Genomic DNA, 18,444 nt, shown 5'->3' on the forward strand with positions numbered 1-18,444 from the left:
TGCTAGATGAAGGTCATATCCTTCCAATCCTTTCTTATGGTGTACATTTACAAGGGAACATCTTTGAAAGCATGTTTCCACAGTCCTCAAATTAAAATGGAGGAAACTAATTGGAGTTAGAGTTAATAGCTGTTTACAAGATCACTTTTTATCACAAGCAGTTTCAGTTTTAACATGTTGCATATGTACAGTGTTTCCACAAATTCTCTGTGTTTCTCTGTGCTCGTGTTGCAGTTCATTATTTACCAAAGCAACACAAGCACAGAAAAACACTGGTGTGCCTTCTACTGCTTTTAAGACCATTGCTTAAGTAATGATGAACTGAAGCATGTGCAACACAGCGAACAGAAGTTACATTTCCCCCGTCTTAAGGAATGCCCCCAGCAGTTTTAGGGTATACCTCTTTTAATGTCCTTGTGTTTTGATTTGGTTCATAGATTAACAGAATTTAGTTTTAAAAAGCTTCAATTTTATTCAGCTGGAAAGTTGGGCTTCCAGGTGAGGTGTCTTTCAGGATAAGGAGGAAGCAGTAAAATATACCACTAGACAACCATCGACACTCCACCCAGGATCTCCCATCTCCCTGGCGCTCTGCTTGAGTCTGTAGACCAAACTATTGCCCAGTGCCAAGGTTCCTGCTGCTGCGATACATAAGCTATCACAAATATTATGTAGTCTCCACAGTGATAAAAGGGAAATGCACATTCAATCCAACCCTGAGTACATTACTGAGATGTTTTTGGATATCAACAGAGCCAGATGCAGGGCAGAGGAATGAGTGTCTGTTCGGAATCACAAAAACATACAAAAAGCAAGAAAAGGATGACACAGTTCTTGAAATGTATAGGAATTAAGTGTGGGGGGGGGGGTTAAAGTTGGTGCCCTGCTTTAGATTCACCATATATCACATGACTGCTGTGACTGATTTGATGCTACAAAATTGCAGTTCAGCTATAGGAGGTCCTAGATTTTCAGATAATGTGTGGGATACTGATGGTTTTTTTTTTATCAGACAGTAATTAAGGCTTAATTGGTTTGTTCCCATGAAATCAGATCTCAGAAATAGATGGTGCCAGCAAATGACTGGGAAGTGTATGTATGCGCAGGCAAAATAAGTGAGGTAATGAAGATATACTATTGTGGATAATTTCCTTAGACACCAAGATGATGTGTGGTGCCAAGAACAAATCCGGTGAGTATTCACTGCAAATGAGGCACAGCAAAAAATAAAACAAAATGCCTCTCTGACTTAGACATTAATGGGCCAAAAAGTAATGAAAGCACTATAAAATCTGTCAAGTGATGTAGGGCAATAGGTAGTGTAGCAAACCATCATTCTTGGATGAGAACATTTGTTTTCAACAACTGAGTCCTGATAGGCATGTTCTGATAGCTGGTACTAATTAGTTATAGTTTGTCTTAATAGTTAAACTAGTCTTAGTTTTTTCATCTTTCATGCTGATATATGTGTGTTTCTTATGTCTATTTTAAGCTGATAAGCACAGAGGAAAATTTGATAAGAGAAGCTTCTCAGAATTGAATAGGATTTTAACTCTACCCCTAAATATTAATCTGCAAGGGTCTGAGAAGCTTATTCAAGTTTTTGTCTGAAATGAAAATTCTGTCTTCTGTGTCAAATCTTACATTGTCAAAACTATCACCAGCGTTATCCTTGGATAAAGTTATTATTGTTATTGAAGATAAAACAACAAGACATGGGCATTTATAACATTTATAACAGTTTCAATCACAAAACTCATGCCAAGCAGACTGTTTATTATTGAATCTTGAAGGCTCATATAGTTTACAGTTCAATTAAAACATGAATAGAAAAAAGGCAAGGAATCTGATTCTGGCAGGGCTACAAATAAATAATATGACTCTACACAGTAAGAAGCAGACTAAATAGATAGGAAGTCCATGAAGTCAACGAAATTCTTCAAACTGTAAACCTGCACTGTTGCTCCAAAAATATATTTTCCATTCTCAAGTAAAATCTTGCATTGTCTGGTGAAATATAACAGGTATCAATGACTGCTGGTGAAAAGAAGATTAGAAATGTCGTCTTCCAGTCTCCGAAAAGCAAAAAAAGATTTAGATTATGTTTTTCCTTAGCCAAGCAAAAAAAAGAAAAATAAAGATTTTAAGTGCTTTAAAACATTGCACGTTCTAGACACCTCAGTTTTGCCAAGAACAGCTGTCCTTCTTGCCGCTCTTACAGTAAGCAGTCTTTCAGCTTGGGAAGGCCTGTGTTTAGTGATGTCTTGAGTAAATTTGAAATAAAGTCTTTCATAGATTTTCTAAACCAGATGCTGACAAAGCTGGCTGGGACTGAGTTAACTCCTTGATTGTCTGTGGACTTGAGCTCCTCCTTCGTGCTACTCCTACAAAAAAAAGAGAGAAAGTAATCATTAATTTCAGTAATATCCCCCTCACGCAGTGATAGAATAGAAACAAATAACAAAAAGCAAACAAACAAGGGAAGAACTTCACATGTATGCTTCAAAATCATCAACATTATGAAGACCACCACTTAAAATTGTCCCTCTTGCAAAGCACCCTGTCTACGAAAGTGGGGCAGCCTATTAATCAGTTCCTGTTAACACTCCTGACACAGGCTGACTGATGACTGAACTCCAGAAAGCTTCCATTTCGAAACGGGGCCGGCACAGGATGCCTGTTTCATTACCCCAGCGTATAGGGGAGGAAGCGTTTATTCCTTTGGAAACTTAAATAGATGTCAATCAGAACTCCTTTGCTTTACGTTGAGTTAAAACATATCACTGCCAGTAGCAACAGACACTGGATTTAGATCCAACCATGATGTATAAATATTACCTTATGGATCTTCACAGAGATTATGTTAACACACACACACACACATATATATATTATTACTGTTCATTTTCTCTCTCTGTCTTTGGTTTGTTTTGTAATAATTTAGAAGTCCTTCTCCCTTCTTATTATACATCCTGTTAAAGCTCTTTTCCAAAACATTAACCTTTAGTCAGTCAGGTGCTCGAGACTGAGATATTGTCCAACATTGTAGATCACATGTGGCCCCTCCGATACCCGAGGTGATTGCTCCTGCTGTCTCATATTAATGTACTGACACATCGAGTGCCCCGATCTCAGTATGGCTGCTGGCAGTTTACCCAGAACATCAATCATTACACTTCTATGTCCAGAGGGTTGCTGAGGCTAGACTTGTGTTTTATATTAAGAGTAATAAAGAAATGTCACCCTGTTTTTCCATAATATGTATCATACACACAGTTTCAGTCAGGAGTACTCAACATTCTCCCTCAGAGCCACATATGGCCCTCAAGAATCTGTAGCTATTGACCCCCGAGCATTAAAACCAGTCCCTTCGTGCCACTGTCACTGATCAGTGTTTATCTGATGGGGATGGTGCCAATGAGAAATATTAAAAACAATATATATACCCTAGTGGTTTTGTGGTTAAAATTAGCTGCGTGTTTAAACTGAAACCACCGTGAATAAGAATAATGAAAAACTCACTCAATAGGCAGATTTTTGACTGGATAATTGATTGCTTTAGTATGCCACACACGCAGTTCATTTCAATTAGTAAGAGCAGAGGAACTCATCCCCACAGACGGTGCACTGTATGGGAATACTCAAACGTCTGATGTCGGGCAAAAGAGGTGGAGTCATGAATTAGTGTTAGTACCAGAGCACTTAAATGCACGTTACATTTCCAGCTGCGAAGAAGCTGATATGAGCTTATTCCAGGAAATCCTGAATAGTTTTCTTTTTTTTTTTGGCCAATTAACAGCTTATTATTTTAGTAAATCTATACTTTTATGTCTACACTCCTCAGAAAAATGATCCGTTTAAAGGTTTTCTAATAACTCTGCTCCCTCATGTATACTGGTTAATACTTTCATCCATTATAACTAGTCTATTTTTAGTTTTTATTAAGTAAAATATCCAGTAGTGTTTACATATGTATGTTGTTAAAGAATACATTTTTATGGAAGACAGTGTCTCCCCTCATATTCCACCCGTATCACAAATATTGATCCCTGTAAAAGCATTCCTTCCACATTTGGGCATCTGTTTACTCATGTCTAATCCTGAAATTGATTATGAATATTTTTCTGATGTACTTTTTGTTTCTGAAGTAAAACGGAACAAATGCTTAAGTGATTATTGATTCGTTTTTAAGGGTTTGGGGCCTGCGTGTGTGACTTTTTGGAAACAGGACGCAATGTAAAAGAACTCTGGGAGACTAAAGGCCATTTATTCATGGCAGATATTTTTAGAGAATAACCAATGCCCAGTCTGGCTCACTCCCAGAGATGAACTGGGACATGGGCCAAGTTATCTAATTCAGTGCCCTATCTTTTCTTTCACACCTGTCACCAGATCTTTATGCTCCATGAAGCAGATGGTTCGTGATGAACCAAAACGGAGAGGACATTCTGCAGCACTGGCACATTACTGAGAGGGCCCGCCCCAGTGTCTCTTTAAACCTGGACCTTAATTACATTGCAACAGTGTTGCTTCCAGTTGGACTTTGCCTATAGTGAACTTTTGCTTTTTGAAGATTGGTAAACTTGCACGGCAGTAACAGTCTGAATTGAGACACAGAGAACACACACAATTATAGTGTATGTATGTAAATTGTGTGCAATACATTACTGAGCCTTTAGTGTTTGTAGGTTTTCTATAACCAAGGCTTACAACAGGAAAGAGCCCAGACAGTAATGAATGAATGAAAAAATAAAAGTCTAAATGCATTTATAAACACTGAATCATTTAACAAAAATTATGAATAAAATGAAGCATAAATGACATAAAGCATAAAGTTCATTTTAACAGCAGGAACACATTGGCAGTGGTTAAGATGACCTACAGAAGATTTTGCCTCAAACTCCCTAGCATTAAATCAATTTAAGAGGCTTATGAACCAATTCTAGCCACAGTGCCTCTATGTCCCCGTACAACTAACACACATGCAAAGGAATGCGTGAATTTCAAGCTTCTCTCTCCACAGCTGTTACAGTCCGTTATTCTTACGGAAGAAAAAAAAAATGGACAAAACTAAAGTAGTATAATAAATCAGCAGTTTAAATAAATGCAGTTATAATGCATCAAACACTAGATCATTAATTTGAAATAAGCAAGGGAGTACATTTAAACACTGCTAACGTTCATTCAAAACATTTTAATGAGCCCCTGACTGTAGCAACTTTTTTCTCTCTCTCTGTGAGTATTCCCTCAGACTTCCAGACTCGCTCTAACAAAGGGATTTTTTCATGATCCCCCCCCCCTCCTGCCTCTGTAACAGCTGCTCTCAGTGTTGTATCCTGAGTGATGATGAGTGTTTTCTATTTCAAAGTGTTTTTTTGGAACAGATGGCCAGGGGAGAGCTGGGGAATGTGCCAGGGCCGCGCTGGGGAATGTGCCAGGTCCCGCAGAGGGGGGTGCTGTGGGCTCCAGCTCGCGTGCCTCCCCCTGCCCTCTGCCCTGAGTGGCGCCAGCAGGACTTCCCCACCAGCGCGCTGAACATCTGGAGTCTGGGCCTGCCAGCGAAACAAACACGCTGCTGGCTTCCTACTCAATGAGCTTACACTGGGAGAGCACGTTAGCTTATACAGGCAAATTCCAATAAGGGGATCAAAAAAGACGATAGGGACGGCTAAATAACAGGGATTTAGCCCTATAAAAACATGCATTCGTGTGCATGCGGAGGACATGCATTATATTTAAATTAATTCATACGAAAATAAAAATCAAGTAAATAAATCATGAATAACTTTGAATAACTGCAATAGGTTGTTGCCAATTAAAAAATGAACATATCTTTGTTGAGTGCAAAGCATGTCAACAAAATTATTTCTGCACAGATGGAATGAAAAATTAAGATGGATACAGTTGATCCAACTGGCTTAATGCAATAATAGAAGAACAAAATATGATAACTGGATAGGTTTTATTATTATTATTATTATTATTATTATTATTATTATTATTATTATTATTATTTGCCTATTATTATTATTATTATTATTATTATTATTATTTGCCTATTATTATTATTATTATTATTTGCCTATTATTATTATTATTTACGAGTTAAACACATTTGTTTAATTTCAAACATTTAAATAAATAAACTTTAGATATTTACATTGGAAATACAGATAAGTTATTATAAGTCATTAACCAAATCGGGTTGTACTTGTGTATACTTGAGCGCAGTGCATCATGCCACTGGGACAGTGCGAAGCGAATCCGCTGGATTGCACAGCTGGCAGAACACCTGGATGGAGAGGCCAGGTGGTTTGGTCTCGCCTTAAAATATAACAGCACTCTGAGCAGCAAAGGCCGTGGTGAATCACTTGTAAATGTGAGTAAATGTGAGTCCGGTTATCTGATATTCGTATCAGCAAATTAAGTTATTTCTCTTTCCTTCATGGTGTAAAATTAAGTTATGGGTTACGAGGCTGTTGCCCACGGTTTGAAGCCCCGTCGCAGTTTGCATGCAATAGCAGTGAATACGTTAGCTTAAATTCATGGGATCAGACAGCATCAAGGAAAATATAAGCATAATAGAAACAAATAAACGTTCAGATATGTTTTTATTGTTTGTTTGTTTTAAAGGGCAAATTGTGAAGATACTATTTGCAACTATACGACAACATGTATAAGGAATACAATTACAAATATTCTTAATCAGCTGTTTGGGTAAATTAATGCACTGTAAGTAGCTGCCTCTTTCTAAACTTCTCCTTCTATACTAGACTCAGAAGTTTTCAAACCACCATAGTGTGTTTATGTGTGATAAAACAATACCTTCCAGATTCAGGGATCTGAACATCTGGATATAGGGGCTGCCAGAAAATGAAGAATGTGATGGGCTAACTTCCTATTGAAACAGCTTACATTAACACTGACAGTGAATATAATAAACAATAGCAAATCATATTCTGACAAATATTTAACAATCTTTTTTCAGCTTTGTAATATAAACATCTGGAGCCTCCCATAGTAAGATCACAATACTGAGTTACATCTACAGGAAGACCAAAAAAAATCCTTACACCCCATGCACAATGCTAAAACAAAACAAAACTATACAAAACACACATAGTTACATGGAAAAAGAGACAGTAGGTTTCTGTGGGTCTGTCCATGGTCACTGCTAAGAGCTTAGAAACAGCTGGTATTTTTTTGTTGCTATCTTATCAGTAATCACACTGTTTCCCAGCAAATTATATAATCCATATCACACAGAAAAAAGGTGTTTCCTTAACAAGGGGCACTTAAGTGTTCTATCCTAAGTTATCTGTTTCCGTTTTTAGAGGAAAACACACAGAAGCATATACTCCTGCATAGATGAACAATAAAAAGTGTTCTATAAAGTGAAGAGATTTACCCTTCTTAAAGCTTCAGTTAAAAAAATCACTGCATGGTTTCACTCAACGTCTATATGTGTTTCTGTTCAGCCTGTTGTGTACAACCCTCTGTTATGTAATGTGTACAAATTTCCATATTTTTGGAACAACAAGGATAAACCATTTTCTTCAACAATAATAAATGAGCAACAATTATTGGAGTAGCATATGGGGATGATTTCAATTCCCTGTCATCTCTCTCAGTTTATGCTAAACTGATTTTTAAATCCCCCTGCCCTCCAGTAAAAACTAACTTTCTAAAACTAGTGTGGCATCGTAAAAATAAAGACTTTTAAGAACTTCTGATCTTAAGTGAGATGTTTTCTAGCATTAAATGACAAACATAAATCAAACAGCATTAGTTACTAAATCTATCAGGCTCATGCATTTTTAACACACTATTCCGCCATTTTAAAAAAGACCAAAAGAAAAACTACAGATATGTGGAATCACATTAAATTGGCACCACTGACATTATGTGCAAGCAGATGTTTTACTTAGTTTAAAAAAAAAACAAAAAACATTTTGAATGCTAATTGTACAATTTGCTGAATTGTATTAACATCTTGTGTCATATGGATATAAATGATATCAAAAAGACTAAGTACTTCAAATTATATACCTGCAAATTCCTGTCTCATGGATTATACAAATCTTGATAAAGATCTGTTGACCAAAAGTATGGCTGTGTACCAGTAAAATGTTCCATTACAGACTAGTAAAAGTGTGTGTGGGATCCTATATAATTCATAAAAGTGTTTTTAAGGGGGTAGCTTTAGGCGTTTTAATGGTTGTTTTCCTGTTAATCTACAGAGAGCATGTGAACTCTTTCTTTCAAGGAGTGGCTAACTAAGTCACCAATTCTACAGCAAACTAGAGGTGAACACAAGTAAAACTAACAGTCCCAACAGTGATTAAGCAGTAGGGACAATAACATAATAATTAAAGGACTATCAATCGTTTCTTGCCAGCAGCAAACATCTGGACCTAGTAAGAACCAATGAGTTTTCTGTTGCTGCTACTGAAACATCACAGACGATGTCATGCAGTAACAACACAGCAATTGATTGGAAACAAACAAAATCTCTAAAAAGAGACACTTTATAATTGGTAAATTCAACATCTGGACCATGTTATAACATGCTAATTTTTCAGTTGGATCACCACATTGAAAGAGTGTTGCTTGAATAATTGAATCCATGCCTTTCTGGGGGCAAGAAATTAAATGCCTGAGAAAATCTTTGAAAATGTTGCACCCGTGAAGCTTGAACTTCCTTGTTAAGTATCACGGATTATAGACTAGACCAAATCAAAACTTTGACCGACCCGCGAATTGCAAATTACAAACTTATCACTATCACAGTTTATATATAATTAGTAGAAAGCAGCTTCTCATAATCCACAAAACCACGACTCGGTACAAGTTTGTAATTTGTGATTCGTGCGTGGCTCAAAGTTTTGATTTGGTCTAGCCCTATAGCACTCGTATGTAGTATTGTAGTTATAAAATGATGACAAACCTATCCTGTTTTTAAAATGTTAAATACAAATCCTGATCAATTATATGTATTTTTAAATATAGTTTTCCTAGTGCGCTACTATATTGAACAGAAATTGTTTCGATTATAACTTTTTTTGTCCCCAAAATTGAATAGTTATCTAAAATGGATGGATATTGAATAATAACTACTTATAGCAAAGAAAAACTGTCCTAAGCTACTTGATAAGTGAACATAAGAAAGACTAACTGACTTTGAAATACTCCAAGTACACTCTGCATCTGCATTGGGGTTTTGGTATCATATTATTTTTGTAAAAAAAAATGGCAAAGTTTGTTCATGGAAAATTTGACATTAACATGCCAGTAGTCTGATGTTTTAGTGAAGTAGAGACACTGAAAAAAACTAAAATGAATCGAAGAAACAGCAGTAGCCAATGATAGTTAAAGCGTTAATGTAAAAATGAAACGTCTCCCTGCCCGAGTCTTATTCATGCATTAAAAATCCTGCTGATTTATAGTAAGCCCTGACATCTGGATCCAGGAGAATGCTGAGGGAAGTTCAGTTCAAGTTTACAGAACTCCCATTGTCATAAAACTCCGCACAAAGGCATCAATCACCTCCTTTATTCACCCATGCCACATTTTTTTTTCTCTTCTGGAGGAAAGCTGGCTGAACACCGAGTTTCCTTTCAAATACCACTTGATGATGATTTCACTTAATTGGATCTTTGTTAAGCAACGTAAAGGAATGCATTCACTAATTAGATGGAGTGCATTCCTTATTCCTGTTACCCATATGTTTCCAAATGCCACTGTTCTCTGTGCAAGTTGACAGCTGTAAAGGTAAACGTGCTGTCTCTTAAAATGGGTTTAATCCACTTAAAACAAGAGACACTTAAAAAGGCTCAATTAACAGTGTGCATATTTAAATATTAGTACATATTTTGTTAACCTACTGATAAAACTATGCACAAATAGTCCATGTTACTATATTTCGTTACAATATCAGTCACAAACTGGTAATGTCAGCCATACGCTAACAGCTTCCTTGCCTTCCATCGATATAAACAATTCTGAACAATGCCCTATTATTTTCTCTAGATTAATATTTCCTGTATATAAATTTTCAACACGACTACAAACATTAGTTTGTTTTAAGGTCAGGTGTCTGGATAATGTGTAACACAATACAAAAAAAAAAAAAAAAAGATCTTCTATAAATTAAGTGCGTCTGGTTTTATTTTTCCCGGTTATGCTCATGAATCTGCAGTGCCCATTTCCAATTACACATAAATGCTGCAAGATGGCTGAAGATTGTTGGGTGTCCTTCAATCTTTCTGTGTAAGTCAGGACGTTTCCTGAAGGGGATATTCAGCTCAAGTCCCTGCTCAGTAGGATATTACTGTGCCGAGGAAGTAAAACCAACACAGATAGTGTTCACTCACAAATCTGTCACCTCAATGCCAATCGTCAGTAGCTGGTGCTATAGATTGCTGCCCTGATGTTTTTTAATGGCCTGAGCAATATTACAACAACGTGTAATCTGTCATCTCTAATTCCCCCCCTATAGTCACTTTGGATGCACCTACCTTTCTTTTCTTTGATCGGCCCTCTGCTTGTAAGGTCCTAGTACACTGTTCCACACATTCAGAGAAGCTCATGTTGCTGTGATCTGAAGTGTAATCTAGGTCAGCAAGCTGGGCCAAGGAGAGAATATAATTGCAAGCTATTCTCAGTATAGCCAGTTTGGATAACTTCTGTCCATAGGAGTAGCAGGGCACCTGGAAGACAAAAGTTCACGACAAGTAAGTCACCAGGCCTGGACATGTACATTGATGTCTAGGAAACAGAGGGTGTCGATTAGAGGAGTTGCTTCTAACTGGAGTGAGGTTGTTAGTGGAGTTCCACAGGGATCAGTACTAGAGCCTTTGCTTTTTCTAATCTATATTAATGATCTGGACTCTGAGATAGTTAACACACTTGTCAAATTTGCAGATGATACTAAAATAGGTGGCTCAGCAGATACAATCTTGGCAGCACAGGCTATTCAGAGGGACTTAGATAATATTCAGTTGTGGGCAACACCTGGCAAATGAAATTCAATGTGGACAAGTGCAAGGTATTACATGCAAGTAACAAAAATGTCCACTATAATTACACTATGGGAGGAATAGAACTAGATGAAGTAACGCATGAGAAGACCTAGGCGTCTATGTGGACTCCTCACTTTCTCCATCCAAACAGTGTGGGGAAGCAATAAAAAAGGCAAACAGGATGTTAGGGTATATTGTCAAAAGTGTAGAATTGAGAACAAGGGCAGTGATGTTCAGACTGTACAATGCACTAGTTAGAGCTCATCTGGATACTGTGGACAGTTCTGGGCTCCACACTTCAAGAAAGATATCGCTGCTCGAGAGGCAGTTCAGAGGAGAGCAACCAGACTTATTCCAGGTCTGAAGGGAATGTCCTACTGAGAGACTGAGGACCTGAACCTTTTCACCCTGGAACAGAGGAGACTACGTGGGGACTTGATCCAAGTCTTCAAAATCATGAAAGGCATCGACCACATCAAACCAGAGGAGCTTTTCCAGATCAGCAGGGACACACGCACCCGGGGACACAAATGGAAATTGAGCTTCAAGGCATTTAAGATGGAAAATAGGAGACACTTCTTCACACAGAAAGTTGTCACAATCTGGAACAAACTCTACAGCGATGTGGTAGAAGCTGAAGGTTTGGGAACATTTAAAAATAGACTGGATAGGATCCTTGGATCACTTAGATATGAATGGACACCAAACGAGCATGATGGGTCGAACGGCCTTCTCTCGTTTGTAAACTTTCTTATGTTCTTATGTGTTTTCATTAGGTGATGAACTGTGGCTCACTCTTGCAAGGCTTTCAATCTTTTTGCACTCTTAAACACATTGAGTCTGAGAAGTATTTTTATTCTTCCAGAAAAAGTAGCATGAAGTTTGCTCAGAGAAAAGAAAACACACCAGTAATGTTGCTACACCAGCGAAAAGGTATTCAGGTAGACCCTGCTTCCTAAACGAGCCATATGTGCCTTTTCATATTAGTTTTGTAATATTGCCAGTTATTTTTCCCCTCTATAGAAACTCAGAAAACTACACACTGGAGTAAAATAATTGTAACAATTGTGTGCTACATGCACGTTTTAGTAAAAGTTGTGACCATGAGGGTTTCCCAAGTGAACACTATTGTATCACAGATTGATTTATAATAGATTGGGGAAAAATACTACAAGTGGTGCACTGTGCACGAATACTAAAAACTTGCATGAGTTTTGGGGATGTTTGTTGAAACACTTTCCACAGACTGGCATGCTTCAGATCCTAGACCGTTTTGGATGGGATGGCAGCTTCCTCTGTCAGTGCCCATGTAGGCTGGGCCTTTACGTCTCATCCTCTATACAGAAAATGCTGGAAAGCAGCCCTGGTGGCCTTTGTCACTCACAGGCATATGACAGCAGTTCTTTTCATGGGCTAGAAATGACACTTCCTCTTGGCCAACTCTCCTTCACACTTTACCCATTGGCCCAATTCACCTTACATTCCATGGACATGATCATTGGACATTGTCACACAAAGACCATGCTCAGCTCTGGCAATCTCAGCCTGAACGCACTCTGCCTCGGGGGACAGTGTCAGTGACACCAGTCAGTCAGCCAATGGGAGGGATGGATGGAATATGATTCTGATATTCATACATTACATTCTGATCTTAAGTTGCTTTTAAAAATAATAACTAACAACAAAGATGTCTGAAATAGGCAGCAACTGTTAAGGAGTATATTTTAAGCTTTTAAATTGCTATTTCCTTGTTCTGCTAGAAAACTGATTTATTTGCAGAATCACCACTACATGCCTGGCTCATTAAAAACCATTAAAAAATCTAGTATCTATATCTTTTCATAGCAAGGTGATGGGAATACATGTGCCCAAATAAATGGTGTGGACAAAGTCATATATTTATTTTTCTTAAAACAAACAATGAAGACAAGACTTTATTTTGAAATTAAACTTTATATTTCACTAACATTGGACTTTTGACGTGAACTATTCCCATTAGTTTTTCAAATGAAAAACAAAACAAAAAAGAAAACAAATGCTGGATGTAATTGACTGTGAAATTCTGCAGCCTGTGACAGGCTTTTACCCATCCTAAAGTACAAAAGATGCAGTGTTGTTGGATTTCTTCATGTTGTAATTTTCTGACCTTATTTTTGCATTGGGAATTGAAATACTTTAGGGCTCCTCCGGGATAACAGTGGGCTGGCTGGAGACTGGCTGCTGGAATCGCATTGAAATTTGTCTCATAATGTGTTCTGAGCAATTTTCCAGAAAGTTTCTGAAAGGTCTATATAGGCAGGTGGCTTCACTCCAAAAAGTTCCAGATAGTGCTGTCAACGTTTTATAATTCGCATTTAATCAAGAGATGAATAGTTACATAATTGTTTGTTTGTTTGCCATCCTTCAAATGTACATACACATATTGTGACAGTATAACATTTCAAAACAATAATATAGGAAAACTAACATTACATTTTTGAATAGCCTGCTGCAAAACTAAACTAAAATAAGCATTCATTGAAATGCCAAACGGGAATAATGTGTTATGGAAAAGAGGGAACCTGAAGTGCACTTATTGTGCATGAAAAAGTAAGAGTTATGACACACACACACTGCTGTCTGGCCAGATGACAAAACGGGACTGTAATTAAACCCTCATCATTTATGATCATATGTAACATGTACATAATCTTCTCCCTTGAAAAACAAATCCCAAAGCAAAATACTTCTGCGGCAGTTCTTAAACTTTTAATATAACAATTTGGCACCCTGCTATGAGACAGTGATGTCATATCAGCCCAAATCTGTCCACATAATGAACCATGGCAATATGCCTTATGCTTATAAAGTAATACATATTTCTACGTTACTACTTCTGGACTAGACTAGAGTGAGGGCGCTATATAAGTTAGGAAAGGGGCGACTGTAGACATTAATAAATACTTTGATGTCCATCAGCTGTGATCTGCATTCCAGTCTGATGAAAAGCCGTGTCTGACCAGCGGACAGCATAACTGCGCTGAGAAATACCTGCTTTCTGAGCGCCTCGAAGGCGGCGCTGATGGTGTGGACCCGGGTCCTCTCCCTGGCGTTGGCGAGCAGCCGCCGGGTCTGCTGGATGGCTTTGATCTCGGTGACGACGCCAGCCGTCTCCGCCAGCCGCTTCCTGGGCGACGCGGTGGGGTCGCTGCCGCTGCTCAGGTAGGACGCCTGGGACACGGACGAGTAGGGGCTCTCGGAGGGCCGCTGGCACAGCACGGTCCGGCAGGGCAGAGACGGCTCCGGCGCAAACGCCTGCTGCTGGTCAAACACGCCGACCCGCGTCCTGCCGCTAAAGGTGTCTTTGGTTGGGGATGCGGATGCGGCGAGCTGTCCCGCCAGCGCCGTGGTCCTCATGTCCACCGCCGTGTCCGAGTCTCCCCTCAGGTGGACATGTCCCATCCCCGCCGCCCTGTCTGTCCGCAGCGACTCCTGCAGCGCAGTCCTTTCTGCCATGTCCCCTAACAAGTGCTCGTCCATTTTTGGGTCCTGTTTAAAACTTTGAACTCCGTTGACATGTTTCATTGCCTCCCGGCTTTTCCGCTTGAGTTTCTTGATCCCATGTATCTCCTTACCATAGAGGGTTTCCCAGTTCCCCTCACCTGCAAGTTGTGGGTTCTTCATTAATCTTAAAATACACACACACGAAAAAAGATGGCAATAAATAAATAACACTGCAGTACCCAAATATTTCGATATAGTTGCGCAGAACAGGACCTGCGCAGCGCGTATCTGTATTAAGAGCAGTGCGCCTGTGTCTGCAGCGGGCATGCGTGCGTGCGGGTCCTGCGGATTCACAGTGTCATCTGAAGTCCCTGCCGCATTGCCAGCATTTTTGTGAATGTGCGCAGAGACCCATCTGTGTTTGTTTAGCCTCAGTTTGCACAGAAGCCCCTGTTGGTGAGATCAGTCCGCACGCCGCCTGCAGCCGGAGACTGTCTGCCTCCCAGCGCAGCGCAGCGCAGCCCCGGCGACCCGCTAAAAGCTGCAGCTGCGCCTGCAAACCCCCGACCCCCGCACCGTCACACGGGCGCTGCGCACAGCCTTGACGGGCACAATAAACGTGAGCAGATGCGGGAACGCACGCCCGCCTCTTGCTTCTGTACATCTTTTTTTTTTTTAATTATTATTATTTTTTTTTTAAATTAGTCGTTTGTGAGAAAAATACACCTAGTACACAACGCAATTCAAAGTTAAAAAGTTAAATTCACAAAATATATGCAATACAAAAAGAGTGAAAGTTGGCAAAAACATGTTTTCGTGTCCCTGGAGCCTCAGATGTCTGTGATTGACAGGCTGCTGGAATGTGATTTAAATCAATTCCGCCATGCACTATGAGTTTTTATTTGGGGTAATACAGCTCCACAACCTAGCATTACTATGTATTGCCTTCATACCATTATTTTAGCTATAACAATGTATAACTTGCTAGAAAAGTATACGATGTTATGATTATTTTTAGATATGGTAATAATACTAATCATAATTTCTGAGGACTCCTCAATCTGACCCTGGTTTACATCACTTTAGAGTTGTCAAATCTGAAAGGTGTTTGTCTAGTCCAAATCTAGTCCTTAATCCCCTTTCCCTTTGACAAACAGAACAAACACACACACACACACACACACACACACACACACACACACACACACGCAGGACTTCTTTTTGGATTTCACAGTGTGAAGCATTTGACACGCCAAGGAAACGCAACAATAGGTCCTTTATTAATGCTGTCAGCCATGTGATGGGGTCTCTTGTGACCATCACTGGAATCCAATTGAACCTGTAGCCTTTACATCACACTACACTGCTTATCTTGCTGAAGGACTTTTGTTTAACCCATGCTTTACAATGCTCCCAGTCTGCTTAAGTCAGTGATACAGCCTCAGCCGACACTCTCTATTAACAGCACGTTTCCTGCACAGGTTCCTGCCTGCATCTGTGTGCGTGACAGCCCTCCTGACTCAATTGAGAGACCTGACTGAAGGCACGCAGGTGGCTTTCCTGACCTCTTACTTATGCAGATAATTGAGGAGCTTACAAATTTTAATGAAGAAATGCAATACACTGCTTTTTAAACAGTGTCACCATATTTATGCTCCACAGGGGCAAATAAAACTTTGCAGGTCCCTGTGTGAACATCATTCACCACATATGAAACAAAGCAACACTTAAATGTTGCTTAAACTACACATTCCTTTTAAATTACTTAATTACTTAAAGGAAAAAATTGCACGGACTGTCAATTATTATAATTTTGTGAAATCTGTGGACAGGTCTAAATCCACCCCTTTCTAATGCAGTAATATACAGTTCAGGAGTTCAGACAGCCCCAATAGACGTATATAGTAGAGGGTAAATAGAGTTTATTTTGGCCTAGACTCAGGAAAGGATGACCAGGCCATGAGGGCAAGGCTATCAGAATCCTCCACAAGTTGGAAAGAGACAAGGAGCTTGTGAAAATGCTGGGGAAGTGTGTTTGTTGCTTATGCTTGGTAAGGTGAAAGTCAGGCGCCAGATTACGGTTGTCCTGGATTTAAAAGTCCATTATGCAATGCAAAACAAACCATTTCAATAAGTTGAAAAAGTCTGAATGAAAAAAACAAACTCATGCTTGTATGGGGCTGCAGCATAACAGGATCCACGTTTTCCCCTCGAAATGTGAGGAATAACAAACCACAGTATCGTGATAAGAAAATGCAGCCGTGTGCGGGAATGGATAAAGTGGGAGGTTGAAAGCCTGCCAGGCCATCAGTGTACACAGCTGACTCGCCTCACAGCAGACACCGAGACCTTCACAGCCAGCTGGCTATTGGGATCAGCTTTCACCAGCAGGTGTCCCTGTGTTTTCAAACTCCACTCTGTGCCATTTCTCAGGTCGCCTCTACATTGTGGACTAAAAGTGTCCTGGGGCACCCTGGTTAAGAAGAGTAATTTTGGGCCAGATGTCTATATTCATTTACACATTAATAAATCCCTCATCAAAGTTTCATTTTCCTCTCCCCACCTGTTTTGGCCTGCAGTAAAAAAAAAACATGGTTATTATAGTTATGAGAATGCCCCGCCCCCCATATTAATACTTCTATGCGGAAGATGACACCACAGTTACAACTGGAGAAAACAGTAAAACCTACCCAGGCAAAAATAACAAAATATCAGTTGACCTCAAGAGCCATAGCACAACTATAATTTGAGAATATAAGCAAAAATAAAATTGAAAATATTCCTGAACACAGCTTATAATGGATGTGTCGAGTGTGTTAAAAATCGTGCTTCTGCTTCTTGTGTGTGGGTTTGGTTTAGTGTACTTGAGCCACAGATGGAATAGTATGAAGTGAGAATTGTATTTTCTCAAGGTCTCAGTTAAAGTCTTTTGCCACTCTTTCTGTTGCGATTTCCCTTTCATTCACTATTAGTCTCTCCTCACTTGCAAGTGTAACATAGATAAGTCCATTATATCTGGGTCTTGGTGTTCTGCCAGTTAACACCCACTCACACTTGTGTCATCTTGGTCTCTAGATTATTTGCATGGGCACTTTTGGGAAGAGTTTTCACACCTCATCTTTCATTTGACACACCCAGTCTAGGAAAAGAATGTGTATACATGGTTGGTGAAAAATGGTTTGACAGCTGTTTCCTTCTCTCTCCAGAAGGCAAAAGGTGAAACGTGTTTGCAACTACCCAAATACCTCTAGATTATGTATAATCAAATATTTATAAATACATACATACATACCATACATACATACACACATACATATATACAGTATCTTTCTGTGTTAATGTGATTTAAATTGATAATAGCAGATTTTAAACAGTGACATTGTATGCATTTCACACAGACTTCAGTATATCATAGATTAATTATGTAATTTATACAAATATATGTGTAACCTACAACCAGGGAACACAACAGATGGTTAATGAACAACACACAGAGCTGAATAATTATAGTTTCAAAGTTAGACAAGTTCTCAGGTGGAACAATAATATGCCACAAAAACAACCAAAGGCCAAGCTGTATAGGAGGGTGGGTTTAAAGCACTAGATGAACTTGGCAAAAGGCTGCTCCTGTCATGTTGTTTGTCGTGTTTGCCTACAAATATCTGCAAGGCCAGGGAGTGCGCTACACTGCGGCGCCACATGCAGCAATATGTTGACACTGAGGCTGTCAACACTGGTGCGCTCGATGAACTCTTCGGTGTAAGCAGTTACAGTTGTTGTTGAAATCCCCACCACCCCCTCTCTCTCTATCTCTGTTGTTAGGCACCTTTTGCTCCACCACACAAGAGTCCCTATATAATTAACCAGTTTGCTAACTGAGATGATAGTCATTTGACATGGTGGCTCGAGCCCATGTAATTAGAGGGGGATTACTGCAGAG

General features: G+C 39.3%; 1 protein-coding gene across 1 annotated transcript; it reads right to left on the reverse strand.

Annotated features, from left to right (window-relative positions):
• Nucleotides 1-1,756: 1,756 nt before the first annotated feature.
• Nucleotides 1,757-15,337, reverse strand: atoh8 (atonal bHLH transcription factor 8). Its single transcript, XM_066720194.1, has 3 exons — nucleotides 14,052-15,337; nucleotides 10,518-10,709; nucleotides 1,757-2,384 (listed from the first exon to the last, which is right to left on the reverse strand). The coding sequence occupies exons 1-3, from the start codon at nucleotides 14,829-14,831 to the stop codon at nucleotides 2,379-2,381; spliced, it is 978 nt and encodes a 325-aa protein (XP_066576291.1). The 5' UTR covers nucleotides 14,832-15,337; the 3' UTR covers nucleotides 1,757-2,378.
• Between the last annotated feature and the right edge of the window lie 3,107 nt (nucleotides 15,338-18,444).

This window comes from Amia ocellicauda, chromosome 13 (assembly GCF_036373705.1).
Source record: "Amia ocellicauda isolate fAmiCal2 chromosome 13, fAmiCal2.hap1, whole genome shotgun sequence".
NCBI classification, from domain to species: Eukaryota; Metazoa; Chordata; class Actinopteri; order Amiiformes; family Amiidae; genus Amia; species Amia ocellicauda.

Excerpts from the sequence above, each read along its gene's own strand:
- atoh8 (XM_066720194.1), bottom strand. The coding sequence starts at position 14,831 with ATGCCCGCTGCAGACACAGGCGCACTGCTCTTAATACAGATACGCGCT. Across the intron at positions 10,710-14,051 it reads TCGAGGCGCTCAGAAAGCAG|GTGCCCTGCTACTCCTATGG; the intron begins GTATTTCTCAGC and ends TTTGTCTTCCAG.